The sequence below is a fragment of the Mus musculus genome, chromosome 17, assembly GCF_000001635.26.
Source record: "Mus musculus strain C57BL/6J chromosome 17, GRCm38.p6 C57BL/6J".
Taxonomy (NCBI): domain Eukaryota; kingdom Metazoa; phylum Chordata; class Mammalia; order Rodentia; family Muridae; genus Mus; species Mus musculus.
In genome coordinates, this window is record NC_000083.6 from 17,421,153 (window position 1) to 17,437,393 (window position 16,241).

General features: G+C 38.8%; 1 protein-coding gene across 1 annotated transcript in view; it reads left to right on the forward strand.

The window, feature by feature from the left end:
• Nucleotides 1-16,241, forward strand: part of Lix1 (limb and CNS expressed 1) — a 56,702-nt gene that overhangs the window by 18,467 nt on the left and 21,994 nt on the right. Inside the window, exon 2 of the mRNA NM_025681.2 lies at nucleotides 6,004-6,167. Coding sequence (NP_079957.2) covers nucleotides 6,004-6,167 — 164 coding nt within the window. The remainder of the gene's footprint in view (nucleotides 1-6,003; nucleotides 6,168-16,241) is intronic.

Genomic DNA, 16,241 nt, shown 5'->3' on the forward strand with positions numbered 1-16,241 from the left:
TTGAATTTTCTTGTACTTCAAGGTTAGGGGTCACACATAGACTATGACAGTGCACAATTGCTTGTTAATTGGGATGTTCTGTTCCACTGATCATAGAAGATATTTTCAGTAAAGCATTCCAGACATGGAACATAAATCAATTAAAGTTGGCACTCAAGACAAATGGACCTACCATCCCCATTCACAATTTCCTGGAGCCATAGTTAATAAAGATACAGCCCAAGTGAGGCCACTACCATCAGTCATGTGCTAATCTGACTAGGCTTGCCTTTTCTTCACTCTCTCTATCACATCTAACCGGGCAGGATACAACTGTCACAGCTATGATGTTTTAGAACCACTAAGGTTCACACACAAAACCTTTTATAGAACTTTCCCATTCCTTCTATTTCTATTCCAATTCCTGAACTCTCCCAGAATCAGGGAAATTCTTTTACTTCCTATACATTCAGTGAGTTGCACAAATGTTCACACTATGCAAAGTTTTACTTAGATTCCAAATGAATGTGATGATGGTTTCTAAGAAGACAGCTCTATCCTATTGGTAGTTACCCAATCAGAGCAGAGTAGAATGAACCAGAGCTTATCCCTTCCTGGATCCCATAATCTGCTGTGAATGAAATCACAGAAAACTAGTTTATTAGATGAATTGTTACCACAAGACATTCCATTCTTCTAGCCAGAAGAAAGTCTAGCCAAGTCTGACTTGATACATTTAGCCAGGAGCACCATATCCATTTTATGAGCATAGTGTATAGGAGATTAATGCTAAGACACAGGGCCACTAATGGAACGAGAGCTCAGAAAATGAGAGGCAAGTGGGTTACACTCAGTGAATCAGGCATGATGGAGGAGGTGGTCTTTCTTCTAACGTGTAGTGAGCAGAAGCAGCCAAGGTAGGACAGAGAGCTTGGATTAAGCCCTGGCTAAAAAAAGAAGTCTCATGAGTTCAAAAACAAAAAGAGAATGTTCTTGCTGAAGCCAGCGGAAGATTTCTGCTGGTGAGAGTTAAAGTTTAGATAACTAAGGTGTTTCATGTATTTTGTTGTTGTTGTGTTCATTGACTTTGTTTTGGGCTAGTTGTGAAAGCCTCAACCCTGGGCTTTATAATAAAAATGGACACCCAAGGAAGGAGAAAATGAAAACCTGCCATGTGGAAGAGATTTTGGGCAATCTAATTGCTACTCCAAAACACAGTTATGGTCAAATTTAGAATGCATTAAAAAGGGATGATAGTAGCCATGGGAATGTCTATAAACTGTGTTGCATATTGTCTTATTGATATATAAAACATTCAAACTGCTGAATCGACTTATCACTGCATCAAAGGAAGCAATTCAAGGCAGGGGAATGGATTAAACAGGTTGACAGACAATGTTAATTAGTGGTAAATTGCTTTCTTTATTCTCAGATACTCTAAGATGATAGAAGTTATGAAACAGAATTGGGTTTCACATAGTTTCTAGGATGACATGATAGTTCTCTCTACTTCCTCTCACAATGCCGCTTCAGCCATTGGACATCATACTTCTCTATGGCAGCTATCTCACTTAGCATCAGTTACCTTGACAAAAGCAAAGACGCTTATCTTCTTCTTCTTTTTTTTTTTTTTTTTTTTTTTTTTTTAGTTTTTCAAGACAGGGTTTCTCTGTATAGCCCTGGCTGTCCTGGAATTCACTTTGTAGACCAGGCTGGCCTCAAACTCAGAAATCCACCTGCCTCTGCCTCCCGAGTGCTGGGATTAAAGGCGTGCGCCACCACGCCCGGCTGGTGCTTATCTTCTTGTTCTGACTCCAGCATCAGCCAAACTGTCCCTGTGTGCTTTCTCCAGGTATCCAGCCCAGGGTCGTTATCACACCCCTTGTCTTGGTTGTCGATAAAAATTGTTTTGCTTTAGTATCCGTTGAGAGAAAATAGAAACTAGAAAAGGAACCTTACTAAACTTTGAGAAAAGTAATGCATAGCTCCAAACAATGTGTCATAGACAGCAGCTTCTCAAACTGCTGTGGTGACCCCATGTGTAGTCAACTGAATGCGGAGGTGACAAAAAGCATTGGCAACAGCCAAGTGTTTCTGAATATACAATGACCAAATGTTAATTCAAAATAGAATGCATGCCATATTCAGAGTATTTAGGGCACCATTTACTTATGTTATATTGCATGACTTCACTGTAACCTTGGCTCTGAACATATAACATGCATAATTCACACTGTGTACACCATACACCATCAGCTATAATAGGAGATACAGATAGAAATATGTACTGTTAGCTAAGAAGTCAAATAAATAAGGCCTGAAAAATCATGAATTGGTGATACTTGTTGAGGAATTTCCCTGGAATAGTGCAGAAGGATGCCGGGCTATGGCTTATAAAGAGCATTAAGGAAGCAGAGAGGGTTAACACAGAATATTCTTAGTAGCAGCTTGACTATAACATGAACATTTCAATAACCAGTAACCACAAATAGTTCCAAGGAAAGGTGACACATTTATTTGATTAATTATCTTATTCATTCATTGTCTCAAACACCAAGCAGAGAGTGAGCATTTAAAAAAATACGTCAAGAGAATCACTAATAACGATACCCAAAAGAAAGAGCATGAATTACTAGAGATGAGGAGTATACTACACTTGGTAGCTCAAGTTTAATTTGTAACACGGAGAAGACAAGATCTGGGGCTGAGGCATCTAGAGAATAAGCTATGCAATGAATCATCATCTTCACAGTTTCTCTGAAATAGTCTACAAACCTTACTGATGCTCCACAAACAAAAAAATGGAGCATGTGTTTTATAAATAGAACACCCTAGGATATAGCTGACCTTTAGAGATACAGACAGCATAGCTTGCCTTCTTTCTCCCTCACTCCATCCATCTTAGTTTCCAGTCACAAGAGGAGATACAGGTAGAAATACACATTGTCTGTGTGCATGCACATGTGTTGTACTTTTAAGGGTGATGACATCTGTAGTACCATCAAAGGAATCTTTTGTGGTTACATAATGAAAAAGTCAAAAGCTGTTTTTTTTTCTTTTTTTTATTCATGCAGAAATCTAAATTTATACTTTCAAACTCTTTAGCTCAAATCATTTGTTTATGTGGGCCAAAATTCTTGTGTGTATCTTACCTAGATAATCATGAACCTTCAGTTTTCTACTCTAATCAGAAGAACAATCTCATTCAATGATGAACTTAGAACGGAAAGATACTAGTCTTTGTTGACTAGTAGAACAAACGGCCACTGGTTTTTATCTTATGTTTCAGGCTTCAGAATATCTTCTGATGAATTCAGAGGGTCAATATCATGTAGAGACATAAGCTGTATTCTTCATAAACCTTTGTCTTCTTAGAACTGGAAAGGAAAAAAAAAAGACATAGGTCAGAAACAGCTTTACCATATAAAAATATCTAATTTATACTTTAGGTTTTTTTTTTTTTTTAGATTTATTTATTGATTATATGTAAGTACACTGTAGCTGTCTTCAGACACTCCAAAAGAGGGCGTCAGATCTTGTTACAGATGGTTGTGAGCCACCATGTGGTTGCTGGGATTTGAACTTTGGACCTTCTGAAGAACAGTTGGGTGCTCTTACCCACTGAGCCATCTCACCAGCCCCTACTTTAGGTTTTATTAACTAGTATAAAACACTATTTTAAATCTGTAAATAAATTAAAAGCTCTGTATTCATCAATTTTTAACTTAATCCCTTCCCTACACATCAATCCACATTTCCTCTGTTAAGCCTACCTTTTCTCAATATTTCCCAAGACACTTAAATACCAAACTCGTTTTTTAAGACACAAAGGTATCCAACTCCTTAGCAACCGTGTGAATTTTCCTGACCTAAGGAGAAGGTGTAAGAGCCTTGTGGTCTCAGAAACAGCTTAGACCTGTGGATGTGCAGTGCTTTTGCTGTTAGATCAAACACTGAGCTGTTTTTGGCTTCAGGAAGAAGTCAGTGTTCAGCATTTGAAACATCTAAAACACCATTGTTGTGCTGGGGAAAAACCCAGGCCCTCACTTTGCTAAGCAAGCACTCTGCCACTGAGCTAATCCACATTCCTTGCCTTGGTACACTTACAAATGCAAATAAGAGAGATCAGCTCAACGAAGCTTAAAGGAAAAGCAGATGAACTGTTTCAGATAAATTCGCCATAAAGAAAGGAGCCTAGGTTACACAAAAGTGGCTCCCGGTGCTCAGCCTAATCGGAATTTCTTTCTTTCTTTTTAATTAATTAATTAATTAATTTTACACTCCATATTTTTCCACGCCCATCCACCTACCATACTGTTCCACATCCCATACCTCCTCCCCACTGCCCCACACCACCTAACCTCTGAACTCCCTGGGGCCTCCAGTCTCTTTTCCATCTCCTTGGCCACACTGCTCTGTGATCACTTTCTTCTCAAACCACCTACCTCCTACCCTCCAACACACACATGGAAACAAAAAAAAAAAAAAAAAAAAAAAAGAAGAGAAGAGAATTTTCAACAAAAATGTTGCCTCTAAATGCATAAGCTTTAGCCAAATCCCCAGTACCAACCATAAAGACTATATGAACTTCAAGGGAACCTTTGTCCTAGTCACACAAAAAAGTGAACAAATTACCCCATGAGCAAAACCTACAAACATCCAGTGCTGTCTTCAAATATGCCCTGAGCTCACTAGAAATGCAGGTAGACCCCTTCCAAAAACCTTAAAGGAAAGTAGACTTTAGCTCACCTTTCCACAGAAATGTCAGCAGTTGAAACTGTCTGTGTAGAGGCCAGACTGACAGCTGTCCTGGAAGTAGTGCTGGCAAGGGATTCCTGCATCAGGCAAAGCTTAGTCTACATGACTCATAAGGTCACGTTTGACTCCACAATTCCATTATCCTTGTTAATTTTCCCAATTCAATTTGCAGTACAGGATAAACAAACCAGCCTAATTTGATCTGGAACCTCTGCAGGCTATCACAGGTCATTTAATCTAAAACACATGGCCCTACCCATTCCCGTGTTTTTCAAAGTCATCTAACAGACCTTGCCTTTACAAAGACTTTGAGTTATTAGTTTACCCATGGCCTATCCAGCCTCTTGCTTATTTGACAATTGCCTTTGATTTTCCTTTAGATTGGGGTAGAGGGAACATAAAAGAGATTTCTCCGTTCTAAATTTCTCCTCTCAAGTCATATAAATAGTAAGTCCAGATTAATATTACATTGCTTACATTTGACTTCACAGTATGCCTTCTCTTTTCAGGGTTGAGTCTGAGAAATTGGATATGGGCTATAGATAATCACAGGTCTGGAAAAATCTACCAAGGCAGATTTTCAGAGATGAATAGCCAGATTTCTAAGTTTTGATATTAATATAACTTATAAAATAAATTTGATATACTGCAACCTTGTTAGAATTGGGGTACTAGAACCACTTAAGTCTTACTCATTAAGAAACATACATACGGGCCAATCAGATGGCTCAGCCACCAAACCTGACAACCTGAATTTGATTTCTGGGAACCATATAATAGAAAGAGAGAGCCAACTCCCCAAAGCTGTCATCTGACCTTCTTATAGGTGCCACACATGTACATCCCATACATACTCCCACATTCTCTATCTTATATATATAGTAGGTAAAGATATCATTTAAAAAGGAAACATACATGTGTGTTAAAGTAATATATATATGTATATTTTGTTTTTTCGAGACAGGGTTTCTCTGGATAGCTCTGGCTGTCCTAGAACTCACTCTGTAGATCAGGCTGGCCTCGAACTCAGAAATCTGCCTGCCTTTGCCTCCCAAGTGCTGGGATTAAAGGCATGCCACTGCCCATCAAGTCATATATTTTAACATCTTTTTCACATGCTTAACTAAAGTGTCTTCACAGTTGAGAGCGGCCCCCATGCTGAGCATATTCTGTTTAAAATGGCCACTGGCACGTTGCAGAATCCAGCCTTAAACACCTGGTGCATGCCCACTCTTTATAACCGATGCTCTTTCTTGTCTTTTGCAGTGAATGTTGTGTCAATGTTACAGGAATTTTGGGAAAGCAAGCAGCAGCAGAAAGCCACCTTCTCCAGTGAGGGACTGGTGGTCTATGAGTCAATGCCTTCCTCTGGGCCTCCCTTTGTGAGCTATGTGACTCTCCCTGGAGGGAGCTGCTTTGGCAACTTTCAGGTAAGAGCAGGCACCCCTCCATCAGTAAAAGGTAACTGGACTAGAGCAGAGTTACCCCTCACAAAATAGCTATGAGGGGCTTCTGGATATAGTGGATAAAGCTGACTCATGCCTATCTACATATACTGGAAAAATCCGTCACACGCTCTAAATTTTAAAAAGGAAGAAGGAAGTAGTTTATATTGTGATGTGCTCTGATACTTCCCTACAGAAAACAAATTTTATAGCATAGCATTTCGTTTCCAAGGTAGCTGTTTCATTTTCCTTCAATAAGATTCTGGGGGAAAAATATATAGAGCTAGAAAACAGTGATGATGTCATCCATGGGGGCTTTTCTAACAGCTGAAAACCCACACTATCGTAACTTTGTTGTAATTAAGTACTAATCAATTTAGTTATTCTTGTGACATATACCTTTAATCCAGCACTCACGAGGCACAGACAGGTGGATCTCTATGAGTTAAAGGCCAGCCTGATATACATAGAGAATTCTAGGCAAGCTAGGACTACATAATAAAACCCTGTCTCAAAACTAGCTAAATATTAAAATAAAAATATCTAAAGTCTATCTTAAACCAATGCATGATCCCAATTGAAAGCTGGACTCAAGTACCTATGCTTATGTCAGGTTCTGCCTCTGTCTGCTTGTAATCCTTTGGAAAACTTATTTAACTTTTCAAGTTTCTAAGCTTTGAGATGGGAATTAGCCACAGGATTATCCAGAGCTCATAGAACATGCATTTGTAATGTGTTAGCATGATATATCTGCTAGTTTGTTGGGTATCCAAATATTGTTATTGTTGTGTTTTATAAAAAGCCAAGTATATATTTTTGTAGACCTCGCTATGGTGGGGTGGGAGGGGTGTCTCATGGGACCCTGCTGAGACATCCCTTCCCCCTGAGGTACCAGCTATAGGACTGTATAGTTTAGAATAGAGTTAATTAAGGGCATGTGAAGGGGACTTGAGAAGGGAAGAGAGACAGAGAGACACAGAGAGATGGAGAGACAGAGAAACAGAGAGATGGAGAAAGAGAGACAGAGAGATGGAGAGACAGAGATACAGAGAGAGACAGAGAAGAAGAGGAGGAGGAAGAGGAGAAGGAGGAGGAAAAAGAGGAGGAAGAAGAAGGGGAAGAGGAAAAGGAGAAAGAGGAAGAGGAGCAGGGAGACCAGCTAGGAACATGTGGAGAAAGCGTGGAGGGAAGAGAGAAAGAGAAAGGGATCAGGGAGAGAAGAGAGTCAGAGAGAGAGAGAGAGAAAGAGAGAGAGAGAGAGAGAGAGAGAGAGAGAGAGAGAGAGAAAGAGAAAGAGAAAGAGAGAAAAGAGAGTGAGGAGAAGCCAAACAGCCCCTTTTATAGCAAGCTAGACCTATCTAGCCATTGCCAGGTAACTGTTAGGTGGAGCCTAGAAGGAATGCCAACAGTTATAACAATACTTGTACATTTAGTTACACTTTTTTCTCTTTGTGTATAACTGTAGACATATTTCTAAACACTTCTATGCAAGCATTTGCCCACATTACAATCAACATCTGGTTACCCAGTGAGTCAATAGGAAATATCAAGCAGGCTGAGGATATGTTCTATACCCTTAGGAAATCAATGTAAAAAAAAGCTATGGTAATTATGGAGTTATATTTAAGGGTCACTGCAAGCACAAGCACGGGAACTTCTAAAATTACCAGTCCTCTTTATAAGTACTCTTTTAATGCAATAAACCATCCCTCATTCAGGGACTAACAGTGGTGCTTCATTTCTAACATATGGAAAAGCACACAGAGCCAAGTTTCTTCCAAGCCTTGGCAGCTAAGAAGCCCAGATGAGAGTTTTCAGTGTATATATTTATCATGTACATGTACAGAACTCAACATTTTAAAAGCTATCATCATACTTGGTGTTATTTTTATTTCTACTTAAATTTTCGCTTTGAAAATTTTTTCATTCTATTTTATCTCATTGCCTGGTATATCTGCTTTATATAGTCTGAAATCCTTTGAGTAATAAGAGAATGGTGTAATGTTTTTAAGCTTTTAAAACGTTTTAAGGGGCTGGTGAGATGGCTCAGGGGGGAAGGCACATTGACTGCTCTTCCAAAGGTCCTGAGTTCAAATCCCAGCAACCACATGGTGGCTCACAACCACCCATAGTGAGATCTGACACCCTCTTCTGGTGCATCTGAAGTCAGCTACAGTGTACTTATGTATAATAATAAATAAATCTTTGGGCCAGAGCAAGCAGGGACTGAGCGAGAGCAGAGTTGATCAGACTGGAGCGAGCAGAGGTCCTAAAAATTAAATTCCCAACAACCACTTGAAGGCTCACAACCATCTGTACAGCTACAGTGTACTCATATACATTAAATAAATAATTTTTTAAAAAGATGTATTTATTTTTATAAGTAAGTACACTGTTGCTGTCTTCAGACACACCAGAATAGGGCGTCAGATCTCATTACAGATGGTTGTGAGCCACCATGTGGTTGCTGGGATTTGAATTTAGGACCTTCGGAAGAGCAATCAGTACTCTTATCCGCTGAGCCATCTCGCCAGCCCATAAATAAACCTTAAAAAAAAAAAAAAAAAACTTTTTAAATACTACATTGTGTGTGTGTGTGTGTGTGTGTGTGTGTGTGTGTGTGTGTGTGTGTGATCTCACTGTGCCATGGTGATTGTTACAGCTTGTGGGGGTCATTTTTCTCCTATCTTATGGGTCCTGAGGCTCAAACTCAGGTCATCAGTTTTGGTGGCAAGCATCGTTACCAGCTGAGCCATCTCACTGGCCCGAGAAAGGTATAATTTAATGAACAGACTAGCAGTGTAGTTGTTAGGGGTTATTAGGGACTGTAAATTGAAGCTGAGATATATATGGCTGAAGGTATCTTAGTCAGCTGGGAAAGATAAAGTGGTCTCACTATAAGGAACAGTGTGTGCTAAGACACCAAAACAGGAAACCACAAGCTCTTCCATGATTTTCAAAGTGTAAGTGTCAAAAGGACTCATAGAAGATGACATTCAGCCATCACATCTTGCACAGGAATACAGGTTAGAACCTGTACTAAAAAAAAAAAAATCAGAACCCTGAATGTGAACAATACACTCAGATATATGTCTGGAAGACTGCTCTTTCGGAACATGAAGATGCTTCAGAACTAAATGAAGCTAAGACCAAGAGCTACAGGGTGTGAGTGGTGAACAACTATGGTGGTGGATGCATGCACAGCGTGGTCAACAGAGAATATGAAAGGACTGAAAGGTGAGTGGGAGTTGGGAAGTTAGGATGGAAGCTCGATTTTAGCCTTAGCCACTGGCTAAGAAAGACAAGGCAGGAGGACACTCACAAAATTGTTGGCAGGGTCAGTGAGTAGGGCATTCTGGTTAAAAGGTGTGTTGAGTTTTTTGATAATATATTTATACATTAATTTTTTTTTTTTAAATTAGAGCCGGGCGTGGTGGCACATGCCTTTAATCCCAGCACTCGGGACGCAGAGGCAGGTGGATTTCTGAGTTTGAGGCCAGCCTGGTCTACAAAGTGAGTTCCAGGACAGTCAGGGCTATACAGAGAAACCCTGTCTCGAAAAAACAAAAACAAAAACAAAAAAATTAGATTGGATATATAGGTAGCTTTTGGGAAAACTTTAAGGTCCCTGACGTTGAAATGGGTCAAAACACAGTAAACTTGGTTAACAAAATGTCATGAGCCACTGAAAAGATAAATAAAAAAGACATGGAATTTCTAATTAATAAAAAACAAAATAAAAATTGATAAAGAAATGTCTCAATTCTTATGAAACAAGCCTTACAGACATAGAAGTGTAATACAAGTGTACTACAAAATATCATTATGTTAAAAAAAAAAACCCAAGGGGTTTGTAGAAATGGTTAAGGGGTTAGGAGTAGGTACTGTTATTGCAAAACACCCTTGTCAAGTGGGTCACAATCACCTATAACTCCATCTCCAGGGGAATCTGATGTCTCTGGCCTCTGAGGGACACACACACACACACACACACACACACACACTTAAAAGCATTTAACAACTCACAGAAATATGGCTAGTAGAAAGCCATATTATCTACCTGTCCAGCAGGTCCAGTTATTCGAGGGTCTCGAGGGGACCTTCTCCTAAGAGCCAAATGGGGGAGGGAGAGACGAGAACCAAGTGCAATGAAGGACACACGGAAACAGTCTGATTAGCATCAAGGTCTCAATGTATTTAGCAAGGCTCAAGGCTTAAATGCACAAGCAAAAGGGGAAGTACTTCTCAGCAGGAGGAATGGGGCAGCGGAAATTTTTCTTTTGGCAACTACACGGGGAAGCAGGAACTTGGTGGTATCAGGGTACATCTTGTGGTCAGGACATCCGGCGCTGACTTAAGGCTGGAACAATCTGTGGTTGTTCTCGGAGCGGTGCGTTGGTGGCCCGCTTTTGACCCCCTTTTCTTCTCAGGGGGAGAGGCCCAATTCAGAGATCAGGACAATAGTGTTGTCTTAATAGCTCCCAACAATTATCTTTATAACTCTTCTCTAAGATTATTTCCAAAGAAAAAGCTTGAATAGAGAGGAATTATAATTATAATAAGATAATGGCAACCACTATATTCTTCTGTAGCAATAGACTATTCAGCTAAACCAGTTCTCCAGGCTTCATCTCTCAGAATCCCTTTTCTGCCACTTGATGCTTTGGCCGAACCTCCACCTCAGCCACATGTCTTGATCTCTTCCAGTCATCCTCCTACTCACACTGTAACCCACCAGCCAGTGCTCCTGCACTGCCTTGCAGGACTCCACAGGAGAATATACTCCATGTACATTCTCTTACTTCTGTTGAAAACAATCTACCTCTTCAGATTCCCCAAAGCAGACATTTGTTTCTCTATTAGCACCACATGCTAACTAAGGTAGCCTAGGTATATGTTCTGTCTCTGTAATAAAATATGAATGTCTCAGGAATGGGACCCAAATCCTTACAACCTGCATAATCTTAAGCACTGCTGCTTCTTGTGGTAACAGCCTAATAAATTTTGCTGAATCAATACCCAAATGACTAAATAACAAACTCCAAGAATAAGTTACTGTCATTATTCTTGTATGTAACCAATAATCTGCAAAGATATCCCACTTAACTTTTCAAGGTAGTGCTATAAAGGGTCAGTAACCCTGAACCTTTATATTGTTTATATCTATGTCTTATTTATATCTTGTTTACCATTATCTTATTTTTTGTTTTGTTTTTTGGTTTTTCAAGACAGGGTTTCTCTGTATAGCCCTGGCTGTCCTGGAACTCACTTTGTAAACCAGGCTGGCCTCGAACTCAGAAATCTGCCTGCCTCTGCCTCTCAAGTGCTGGGATTAAAGGCATGTGCCACCACGCCCGGCTCCCATTATCTTATTTTTATCTATTGCTAAATTACTGAAATTGAATGAATGTGAAATAATTGATCCAAGACCCCGTCATTCTCTCTGAATTTTATGACAATGAACAACTAATGATAGCTATACTTGTACCCAGGCATGCATTATGTTTATGGTCTATAAATGTACTCACTTTAATATATCTAAAAAGGAATGCATTTGTCATATAAGACATATATAAAGGACATGCATCTAAGAATTCTAGTGTTCTTGTTTTGTTTTATCTACTCTGAGAATTACAACTTTCCTTATTGTCTCATAAATTTTGACTCAAGTGATAGGACTTCCCTTAAATGGTAGACCCAACATTCTCCTTGTGGTCTTAAAAAAATAAAAACAGAAACTTGTCAGCAGGGTGGCTTCTAGGTGACTTCTCTGATCATCATCATCTTTTTTTTTTTTTTTTAATGTTTAAATCATCATAGTTTAAGGTTCTCAGGAGAATTGTTAACATCCTTGCTTTAAAAGAACCAGAACTTCCTGAAGCAAATATATTTTGAAATGTCTTTGGGTGGCTGACAACCAAATCAGGTTCCTTAAGCCATTTGCCTGGGGGAGAAAAACTAGGAAAGAAAATAAGAATAAAAATTTCTCTAGCAATGATACTTTGCACCTTTTCTTTGTCAGTTCAAACCACCTTAAATGCTTTTTTGACATATAACATGTAACCAAATTTTGCCAGTTGCTGGCTTTCAAGCACCTATATGCTTCGTCATGCTATGCCTTTTCACATAACTGGAGGCCACCCCTGTGCATTGCAAATCATCTCATAACATATTATTATTGCCACAACCATTCCAGAAGCATGAAGAAAACATTATGCCATAGTAGACTTCTTGTTGGGCATGCATGGACATCACCTCGAGTGTACCAAGCAATGCGTAGAACATGGACTGGGTTAAAGAACTAATCTCTCTGCTTTCAGCAGTTTCATGAAAGCTGTGAGAAATTACACTCATCCATTCTTTAAAGCACGGTATTCAGAATGATTCTTAGGTCTCTGACTAGTAAAAGGAAAGCTATCCAATGCTTTGATGAACAAAAGCTAACTCTGATTTTTATGCAAAGCACTCTCATTGGAATAATGGAAAGCTGTATCTATGAAGACTAGTTAAGCAGCTTTCAGTTAATCTTGACACTGAAATCCTCCCTCAACAGAATCCAAATTGATGGAGGCGGGATGGAGAGCGAGAGAGCACTGTAGTTCTCCCTTTAGATCAGACCTTCATACATTACTATAGTATGGAAAAAGAGAAGTGAAAATGTGGTGTTCGTTTTAAATATCTAAACAGTACAAAATAACCTACTGTTAAAAAAGTTTCCCCAAAATGTTATATTGGAACAAATCAAAGCAGTTCCTTATCAAAGAAAGCATTGAATATTATAAGCATTAAGTGGAGATTTGTGCATTCTAAGTGTGTTTTCATTATGCCATTTTTTTTTTTTTTTTTTTTTTTTTTTTTGCGAAGGAGATCTGGGCAGTTAACCCTTTCTAGGCACATATAACATCCATGAAACCCAGTGGCATTATCCACATTCTATCATAAGAACAAACAAGGTCCCAGCTCACCATCCAGGCCTCCTTATGAATTGAGAAGAAACCCATTCATTGCTCCAGCAACTATTTCTGTTTCTAAACTCAAAAACAAACTTGAATATCTTATTTTATATTTTTATTTTAAAAGTTTGTGATCCATTTTTTTAAACGATCATAATGTGGTCTCTGTATAGAATCGACTAGGAAAGATACAATTTGCTAAACACATGAAACTCAAGAAGAATGAAGACTGAAGTGTGGACACTATGCCCCTCCTTAGAATTGGGAACAAAACACCCATGGAAGGAGTTACAAAGAAAAAGTTTGGAGCTGAGATGAAAGGATGGACCATGTAGAGACTGCCATATCCAGGGATCCACCCCATAATCAGCATCCAAACGCTTACACCATTGCATATACTAGCAAGATTTTATCGAAAGGACCCAGATGTAGCTTTCTCTTGTGAGACTATGCCGGGGCCTAGCAAACACAGAAGTGGATGCTCACAGTCACCTAATGGATGGATCACAGGGCTCCCAATGGAGGAGCTAGAGAAAGTACCCAAGGAGCTAAAGGGATCTGCAACCCTATAGGTGGAACAACATTATGAACTAACCAGTACCCCGGAGCTCTTGACTCTAGCTGCATATGTATCAAAAGATGGCCTAGTTGGCCATCACTGGAAAGAGAGGCCCATTGGACACGCAAACTTTATATGCCCCAGTACAGGGGAACGCCAGGGCCAAAAAGGGGGAGTGGGTGGGTAGGGGAGTGGGGGTGGTGGGTATGGGGGACTTTTGGTATAGCATTGGAAATGTAAATGAGCTAAATACCTAATAAAAAATGGAAAACAAAACAAAACAAACAAACAAACAAAAAAAAGAATCGACTAGGATAATTTGAAATTGAGGATTTCATTCTTATCTTCAGTAAATGCAAAATTTCCTTTAGGTATAATACTATATTATGCAATTATTTACATATGTAAATTATGACTAAAGAAAAATGTGGGCTGACGAGATGGCTCAGAGGGTAAGAGCACTGACTGCTCTTCTGAAGGTTCTGAGTTCAAATCCCAGTAACCACATGGTTGCTCACAACCATCTGTAATGAGATCTGACGCCCTCTTCTGGTGTGTCTGAAGACAGCTACAGTGTACTTACATATAATAATGAATAAAATCTTTGGGCTGAAGTGGACGGAGGTCCTGAGTTCAATTCCCAACAACCACATGATGGCTCACAACCATCTGTACAGCTACAGTGTACTCATATATATTAAATAAATAAATTTAAAAAAAAGATTTATTTATTATTATAAATAAGTACACTGTTGCATACAGTGTATGCATATAGATGAAATAAATAAATAATAAATCTTTAAAAAATGTAAAACATTGCTGTGTTGTTTGACATATTTAAAATCTGTTTTTTTCATTTATTATGGTTTTCTTTCTCTCTCTCTCTCTCTCTCTCTCTCTCTCTTCCTTCCTTCCTTCCTTCCTTCCTTTCTTTCCTTTTTGTTTTGTTGTTGTTTTTTGTTTTGTTTTTTTTTTTTGTTTGTTTGTTTGTTTTTTTGAGACAGGGTTTCTCTGTGTAGCCCTGGCTGACATGGAACTCACTTTGTAGACCAGGCTGGCCTCGAACTCAGAAATGTGTCTGCCTCTGCCTCCCAAGTGCTGGGATTAAAGGCATGCGCCACCACTACCTGGCTGCATTATATCTTTCTTAACTATTTGGGTGTTATTGTTAAAAGTTTCATAGAAAGTAAGCAGAGATATTCCATGTTATAGTGTGATTTTTAGACTAGTTGTATAATTCCAGTTGTACATGAGGTTTCAACATTCAGTATCTCTACTAACAGATTCTTGATTACCTCCCTCAACCCATTTTTAACTTCTATCTGGTGTTATTCAAAGTGCTGCACAATAGGAAGCCGAAGAGAAAACGCTTTGAGCAGAGGGGTTCCTGCAAAGCTCTTTGTCTTCATTTAATGGACTTTAATGATTTTTCCAACTCTGCTTTTCAAAATCATTACTTATGAAAATATCTATGAAAACTATTTTTACTAGAACTGTTCTGAATACAAGGAAGAGAGGGGTATGAAATGCTTTCTTTTACTTAGTTAAAGTGGTAAGCACATGTTACATGTTACCTGTATAAGCAGTCACAGAACATGCTTTATATGTTTATCAATTGCATGATTCTTCTCAAAACCCAAGAAAGTAAATGTATATCTAAATCATAATAAAATCAAGTTATAAAACTGAGGTTTTGCCCATGACTGGGAGAATATTTGATCAGCTCACATACTTGACTAAACACAACTGCAATACTTTCTTTTTTTCTTTCTAGTAATCAAATAAACCCTCTCCTAAAAATTCCATTCCCCAGATATAAGTGAAATTCCTGCCATAAAATCAAGACTATTGTCCAGCACTAAACTGCTTTAATCCTAAATATTTCTGTTTGAAACTGTTCTTGGCTTTTTTCCTGCCTTTGGTACTAGGCTTAGATGCACCACACACTGTGCTGTAGAACATCTCCTAAAGGAAGATTTTCCTGGTGGAAATCTGCACAGAAAAACATCCTGTCATAACTAATGAGACCCAAAGATAGTAAAGTTAGTTACTATGCCCTTCCGTTTGAAAGGCATGTCAGCTAGCCACCAGTTTTTAACAACTTGCATAAAACTTGGAAGTGTGCATTATTTTTATAAGATACTTTATTCTTCAGCCTTCTTCCTAATTCTAACTTGCTCTTTTTTTTTTTTTAAACAAAGTGAATAGAGAGGCTTGACCTCCAGGGAGAACAGTAGCATTTAGAGAAAGGAAAGCTTAGAGAAAGCCTCATGAGAAAACAAGGATGTCAGGATATCTCCACAGGAGTCTTAAAGCCCTTGTAATATACACTGTGGGAAGACTGACTTTCTCTTTACAACTTTCCCCCATTCCTCTCATGTAATCTATTTACACCAAAAGTACTATAATAAATAAGCCAATTTTTAGAAGAACTCTTTTTATGATTTTACGTTGTGAGGGTATGTGTGTATGTCTGTGTAAGTGTGTGCAGTGTATGTAGGTGCCCTCTAAAGTCTGAAGAGGGTGTTGGATCCCCTGGAACTGCAG